The 7,914-nt window shown below is 37.4% G+C and overlaps 1 protein-coding gene and 1 pseudogene across 1 annotated transcript in view; one reads left to right on the top strand and one right to left on the bottom strand.

The window, feature by feature from the left end:
- Positions 1-7,914, bottom strand: part of LOC102870342 (protein dispatched homolog 1-like) — a 133,707-nt gene that overhangs the window by 24,590 nt on the left and 101,203 nt on the right. The window contains 1 exon segment of the mRNA XM_006898036.1: positions 3,883-3,980. Within this exon segment, the coding sequence (XP_006898098.1) occupies positions 3,883-3,980 (98 nt within the window).
- On the top strand, positions 2,005-2,472 carry LOC102869533 (annotated as a pseudogene).

Here is a 7,914-nt window from a genome sequence, read left to right as displayed (position 1 = left end):
CACAGTCAGTTCTGCTCAAGAAGGACACAAATTTTGGAATTAAGCCAGCCCGAATTATGTTGTCTATGGGGGGTTGTTTTTCCCTGGAAAGCAGTTTCTTAGCTGCTTGCATAGCCTGAAGCTGGCTCTCCAAACTGTTACTATTCATGCCTTTGATAATGTCATCAACTGACCAATTTACAGTAACCTGGTTGTTGCAGTTTTCCTGCAGTGGAGAAGTAGCATCATCAGGAAAAGTGCTTACATTTCTCCTTTTCAGCATCTGGTCATCCTTCTTAGCTTTCCTCAGCTCCACATTAACTTCAATGCGGCGCCGCCTCATTTCTGTACTGTCTTTCCCCTTGTTCTTGAATCTGTTAAGCCGGGCAGCTGCTGAATTAGCATTTTCATTAGTGGACATGGTTGTGAGACAAAAGTTGCGGGGCAGGTTCAAGCTTCTACAAACGGTGGTGCGGAGCTCACCAGCTTCGGGTAGGCCACCCGTACAGATCGTCCAACGCGACTCTGAACCACATTCTTTTTAATATAGTCTAGCTTCTCTAATGATTTGCTCAGCATACAGACTTAATAGGTATTAAGAATGGATATGGTCTTGACACATACTTTTTCTGATTTTAAGCCATGCAGTGCTCCTTTGTTCTATTCAAATAACCTGATAGTTAATAATGAAGTGTTTAAATAAATTAAGTAGAGAAGTGGAGGGAGACAAAATGAAAGAATGGTCAAAGAGTCTAAAGACTCAATGCATATCCTCAACAAACAGAAAAATCCCAAAAGGGCTTAGATTTGAAAGTAGTACAGTAATAATTTGAAATCTGAACTGCTAACTATATGCCTTAGGATCAAGTGTATTGTTCTGAAGAATCTTGAGGACTAAGAGGTGTAAGAGTCAATTTAAGGTGTTATTATGAAGTAATCAGATCAGCTTAATTTCTCTTCTGTCAAAGGGCATTATGAATTTGAAAGGCACAGACTCTTTGTGAGAAATGTAAAATACTTATCACAAAGTCTTGTGTATAGTAAGCATGCTATAGTTATTACATCTCCATAGTTCATTTTCTTTATAAATAGGTTTAACAGCTGTAATAAAAAGAAATATACTGCAAGTCTCTGAACTGAGAACAATAGAATAAAATAAGGCTAATAAAAGTTAAGGAACTTTGCTATGTTTACAGAAGGTATTTAGAGTTGGACAGAGGAAAAGATGGCACTTAAAGAAAACCTCAATATCCCAATCAATAGGAAAGTTATTTTCCAAATGTATAAAACAGCTTGTTGGAATTAAGAATGGAAAAAAGCAGGGAGCTCTGGTGGCCTAGTGGCAAGAAGCTGTGCTACAATAGAGGGAAAAAGCAAGGAGCTTTGTGATCAACTAACTAGGGGACCTGGGTAAAACATTTAGTTCTCCAAGTATTATAGTTTTATTCAAATAGCGTATTTGTTACACAGTTTTTTACACATATACCATACAACCCAGAAAACTTCTCTCAGGTTAGTTTCCTATGTGCTTAAATGCACATGCGCCTTTTTCATGTAGGTGGGTATATACAGTATATCAGCATGAAGACACTGCTGCCATGGAGACACCATGACTCCTTTTCACTAATATTCCAATGAGAGACCCTGTTGAGAGATTAGCTGTTGTATCAGACCAACATCTTTCAAGATGTTGTTCACAAAATTCTTCAGTATGAAATCAAAAGACACACTACATTGGGCAAATCTGCTGTCAAGGATATCTCTAAACTACTAAGGAGCAAAAAATTTCAGTTGACAGATGAAAGTGCACCTGGCACAAACCACCGTATTTGCAACTGTGAATATACATGTGAAAGTTGGACAGGGAACAAGGAAAACAAAAGAAGAAATGATGTTGTTTCAGCTGTGGTGTTGATGATGAAGAGTAGCAAAGATTGTACAGACTACCAAAAGAATAAATAGTGGAGGTTAGCAGCTTTGTTCCTCTTCGCATTCACAATTCAAGACCAACATTGAAAAATAAAAATGGCTGACTTTACCCAACTAGGCGAGAATTAGGTGTTCTTAGCCTTTACTTCCTATGCAACAATTGTTCTTTTAAAGATGATGTTTATGAGTTCTGCAACTGCATTTTTCAGGGTGACAAAAAAAGTTTTTATCAATCCAGAAGACTGTGCACACTTAGGCAAAGGAGAAAATGCCAAGAAATATCTTCGGACAGATGACTCAGTGGAACGGGTGCGAAGAGTCCATCTGAATGATCTTGAGAACATTTTGCCATTTCTTGGCATTGGCTTCCTGTATGCACTGAGTGGTCCAAGCCTCTCTACTGCCCTCCTACACTTCAGACTCTTCGTTGGAGCACGGATCTACCACACAATTGCATATTTGTTCGCCTTTCCCCAGCCAAGCCGAGGTTTGGCTTTCTTTGTTGGAGATGGAGTTACATTTTCAATGGCTTTTAGTTTGCTGAGAAATAAATTGTACTTGTAAGGAGAGTCATATAACTCACATCTATTTGATTTTTTTGTTAAGAGTTCTGTAGTTTCCATTTATAATGAGTTATGTCTTAGGTTTTCAGAGAGGGTGGGATTTAAGTATTTGGTAAAGCCCATTTGGAATTTTAGCACCCAGCAATGTCCTTCTTTCATTCTTGTTTTGTATTTACACTACAACGTTACGTGCTTAAGTCTTTTGCATTATATTTAACATATTTTGTCATACATTTTGATTATGTTGTGATTTTTAACTTTCACTTATGGTTTCCTATTTTTAATCAATAAAAATGATAATTACCTGTAAGAAAAAAAAGAATAAATAAATGTGTCTTGGAGGAAGGGCAAACAGGTTGCTTCTTAGAGGCAAGAATGGTGAAACGTTGTGTCACATACTTTGAGCATATTGTCAGGTGGGGCTAGTCATTGGCAAAAGACTTGGAAAAGTAGGTCAGTGAAAGAGAGGAAGACCCTCAATGAGAGAGACGGACACAATGACTATGACAATGAGGTTGAGCACACTGGAGATTGTTAGGATAGTGCAAAATAGAGCAAGGTTTAGACTTGCTGTTCACAGGGTCGCTATGAGCACAGTCATCTCAACAGCACCTAACAACAATATTCTAGGGAAGACTCAGAAAGAAGTTTTGTTTCCTTACACCCTTCAGTATTCCAAAGCAACGAAACATTTGGAGCTTAAGACTGTATAGAATTACTCTGTCAGAACGAACCCATAGCTGATCCTCCAATAGATTGTCCATATTTCTCCTGCAGAGTAGCTAGTAGAGTTGAACTGTGTACATTAGGGTTGGCAGTGTAAATCCTTACCATTAAGCCACCAGAGCTCCCTTACACCAGAGCTCAGTTTATATCGATGCTGTATTACCTTGTCATCTCCTTTTCCAAGTTGGACCCTAAATTTTCCTTTCATGTCATGGTACAAATTATCTATAGGTTGTCAGAGAGATAGGCATTTAACTGCATAATTAAGATGCTGACAACTACTCCATGGAAAAATTTAGGGAACAATGAAACCAGGTCGCTTTTGTTGTTTTTTTTTTTAAAAAGTGTCGAGCAAGAGCACTGGGCACCTAAGAGAAACAGTACATACCTGAAAGGGCAAGAAAGGAGGTAAGAATGACACATAATCAAAGAAAAAGAAAAAGCCCAAGGTATAACCCTGAAAAGATAAATCCCGTGAAATAATAAGGAACACAGTATGTTTCCAGGGTAGGGAAGTAAAGAGGTACTTTGACAGAATGCAAAGCTGATTTGCTGGTGTTTATTCTTTGTAGGTCAATCACTTAAGTACCTTCTTCTTTTGATCAGACACCAGGGTCAGCATTAAAAAGCGGCTCAATATTATATCCTTATTTGTGTTATGAAATTTAAGTTTGACTTTACATACCCTTGAATTATCTATACTGCACATTGATTTAATTGCAGGTAAATTCCATAATGTGTCACCTCCAGCTGAAGTAAATACCACTCTGGAATAACGATCACCTAGTGATATGAAAAAAGAAAAGAAGATTGATAAGTGACTCATTTATAAGACTTAGCAAGTAAAAACCATTCAAACTGGGAAGTCAGTTGGCTAACTCATTAGCACCTGGGAATCCTTTCTTTGAATGAATTCCAGGAGAAAAATGTGTGTGTGTGTGTGTGTTAAATTGCCTTAGCTCAAAGCCCTTCTCTACTCAATTAAAATTGTTGAGATTCTATAACAAATCTATTTCTGATCAGTCTCTAAATAGGATGACTAACCCACAAGAACTCTCAGCAGGAAAGTAATTTAGCCTTACTCTTAATTTCATAACACATTCTCACAATAGCATATAAAATGAAGAAAATGCACTCGAGAATATCAAGAATGGATTTTAAAGATGTTCATTATGGCAGTTAGGGAGGAAAGATGACAGGTAATGGATTTCAAAGCATTGAAAACACTGGGTATAAAACACTGCCAGAATTGCAGGCATCACCCACATTCTGGAAGAGAACCTGATCTCTTTGGTATACCAGAATCCAGGAACTTTCTTTGGAAATCAGCTAATATAAAATGTGTACTGTGTCAACTAAGGTGCGCCTGATACAGGCCAAGGTCTTTGCAATCACTTGTTATGCATCAGAGAGTTGGACAATGACTAGAGAGGACAGAAGGAGAATTGATGCCTTTGAGCTGTGGTGCTGGAGAAGAGTACTGAATGTACCACGGACTGCCAAGAAAACAAACAGATTCATCCTGGAGAGGATTAAACCAATCAACTCCTTGGAGGCAAGGATTCTGGGGCTTCATCTGACATACTTTGGACATGTTGCAAGGAGGGACAGGTCCTTGGAGAGGGACATCATTCTTGGGAGAGTGGAGGGACGGCACAGAAGGGGAAGACCCTCTATGAGATGGACTGATTCAAGGACTGTGGTAATCGGGATGGGTGTGTCAGAGGCAGTGCGATTGGCAAAGGATAGAGCAGGGTTTAGGGCTGTTGTACATATAGGGTCGCTATGAGTCGTAAATGACTTGACGGCACAGAACAACAACAACAAACAACTGTGTCAAGGAGTTGTGTGACCCACTGGAAGGAGCATGTTCTTGGAAGTCAAACCTGAGTGTGCCCAGGACTTTTAATTTACTAGCTGTGGTCACACAGGTGACTACTACTTGGAGCCATGGTTTCCTACATGGAATGGAATGGAATGTACTATACTGTAGTGTAGTGTATTGTACTGTAATGTAATGTAAATGGAAACAACACCACCTACCTCTAGTAGTTTGGAAAAAGAAATTAAATAGTACAGAAAAAAATGCTCAACAAATATTTCTTCTCTCTCCTCACTAATTTTAATAAGAACCAAGTAAAATAGAAGAGATTAATTTTGCATGATCTGAAATGTCTAATGGCAAAAAAAGAAAATCCATTTGTAATTTTAGGACTAAAAATTTATTATAGGAGGTCTTCTTAAGAATCAAGACTTTTTTTTTAAAAAAAAAGAATCAGGACTTTTTTTTTAAAAAAAAAAGAATCAGGACTTTTTCTTTAATAAACACTTCTATTTATCAGATGACTATTATCTTATGTTGACGCCTTATGGAAATGGAAAAAACAATTTTTATAATTATTAATTTTAATGAAAATCTACAGAGACTTTGGATTTCCAGAAATGGAAACATTTTTAATATATAGAGCCAGTAATTGTTTTAGTCAAGGCAGAACCTACATTACCTAGGAGACACAACACAATGTTGGTGATTGAAATACAAATATGATTTTATATTATGAATTTGTTAATGTTCTTCCTAGTTAAAACACTATCTAGGAGACATTATTAATATGAGAAAAATCAACATCCCGAACAAGCAACTAACGAAATTCTCACTTTTCTAATACAGTAAAACTTCTGAAATCTGGAGCCTATGTAAGCTGGAACACTATTAGAAAAATAAAATATTTTTCACTATAGGTAAAAAATATGTTCACTCACATATGACTTGAATTATGATGAATCACATGTAGGGATGCCCATTTTTTATCTGGTACATTTTATTATTAGTAATATGTACTATACACAATGTTGCAGTGTGTAATCTGCTACTGTTATTAAGCTAGCATAAGCTAATGTTATCAAGCTAACCCACAAAGAAAAATAACGATTGGATTTCTAAAGATACTGACAACAAAATAATAATGAAAACTGAAAAAGAAAAGGGAAATACTCAAGCAAGGGTGGCATCCACTTCCTAAACAACATACCTCCGAAAACTCTATGAGCTTTGATAAATGTTGATAGCTGTAGAGGGGCTTCAGGCCTTTTCTTCACAGTGTCGCTATAAGTCATGCTTAACTTGAAGGCAATCAACAACATCAGAACTGACTTAAAATAGAGATGGCTGGAATAAAACCCCAATGTATGTCGGGACTACCTTAAATATTCAGTCACTCGTGTCATCGGTCAACTAATGACTGGCCCTCCTAGGAGTTTCTGAGGCTGTAAACAATGCCCATTTTTCTCCCTTGGAGCCACTAATGGATTCCAGCTGTCAAAGCGATAGACTTTTTGGGTTAGCAGCATGAGTTCCTAGATTATGGCACCAGGGTTACCTATCTGTAACGGTGAGTTATGCAAAAGTAGGAAGACTTCATTCACTCTGCCAAAGGCAGAAAACTTGCAAGGTTAGGAATAAAGGCAGACTCTCACTGAGTTCTGGCGTTCAAACTTTACTGTATGTATGTTTTAGGAGAAGAGACAGAAATTCCCTCCCTGTTACTGTTTTCTAGCATCAGTATAAGATACTGACTAGCTTTTACTGTTTATCTTTCTTCTATTACAATATAGTGAGGCAGTGCTCAAAATGAAGACCTTGAGGCAAGGCAACATCTAGAAACATCAAGATCTAATTAAGTTTTCTCATAATCTAATAAAACACTCAAGAGGATTTTCAACAAGAAAAGTTGAAATAATGGTTTTAATGCTAATATTTAGTTAATCAGAAATTATAACTATATCTACTACTATTTGCTCCTAATCACTAGAGATAATCAATTACTCTAGTGGTTAGTGGGTAAGGAGTTGCCTTACCAACCCAAAGGCATTTGAATCCACCAGTTGCTTGCTTCTCAGGAGATAGATGACGATCTCCTCTGAAAATCCACTGGAGAGTCAGCTATGAGCTGGTTTTGACTTGATGTTACATAAACAACAAACATAGCAATCAATGACCTATATGTTGTTGTTGGCTGTTACAGAGTAGATTACAACTCACAGCAACATCATTTGTGCAGAGTATATGTTCTATACAGTATTTTCAATTTTGTGACCTTTCAGAAGGTCTTCCAGGCACTTTTTGGTTAACCATTTGTGCTACCCAAGGACTGCTTACAGAATTAGGTAGAGTGAAACTTACAAAAGCTGGCACATGACAGGATTGCCTTGTGTTTTTAGATCCAGAACATTTTCTGCCTTTGATAGTGTATAATCTTATTACATCTTTATTGCTCTCTAATAGTGGAAAATACTTATGTTTTCTTTCTCTGACTGGCTTAAGTTTTAACAGCTTCTGGCTTTTGCAAGTTTTACTGTATTTCTTTCTAGTGATGAATTCCTCCTCTCCCAGAAGTTAGAGCATGGTTTGTCTAGTCTTGCACAGTAAATATGTTGTCAACATGTAGAGATTTAGGGATTGCTGGCTTTTGGAAGTTCATGTAACACTGGGTCTTTATTTCGCAAGATCACAGCCACTATTACTTCCTACTGTCTGACAGTCCGCTAGCTTTGTTCACTCATTTCTATACCAGGCCCCTGATATGTTTAAGATTTGGACCCCTCCATCAACAAACGATTGGCTAGAGAAGCTGTGGTATATTCGCACAATGGAATACTATGCTGCATTAAAAAACAAGGAACTCATGCAATATTATTCAAAATGGTTGACTCTGGA

This window comes from Elephantulus edwardii, unplaced genomic scaffold (genome assembly GCF_000299155.1).
Source record: "Elephantulus edwardii isolate Elephantulus edwardi_28Jun2011 unplaced genomic scaffold, EleEdw1.0 scaffold00218, whole genome shotgun sequence".
Classification (NCBI taxonomy): Eukaryota; Metazoa; Chordata; class Mammalia; order Macroscelidea; family Macroscelididae; genus Elephantulus; species Elephantulus edwardii.
Note: the sequence above shows the minus strand (reverse complement) of the source record. Positions and strands in the feature narration are given on the sequence as shown.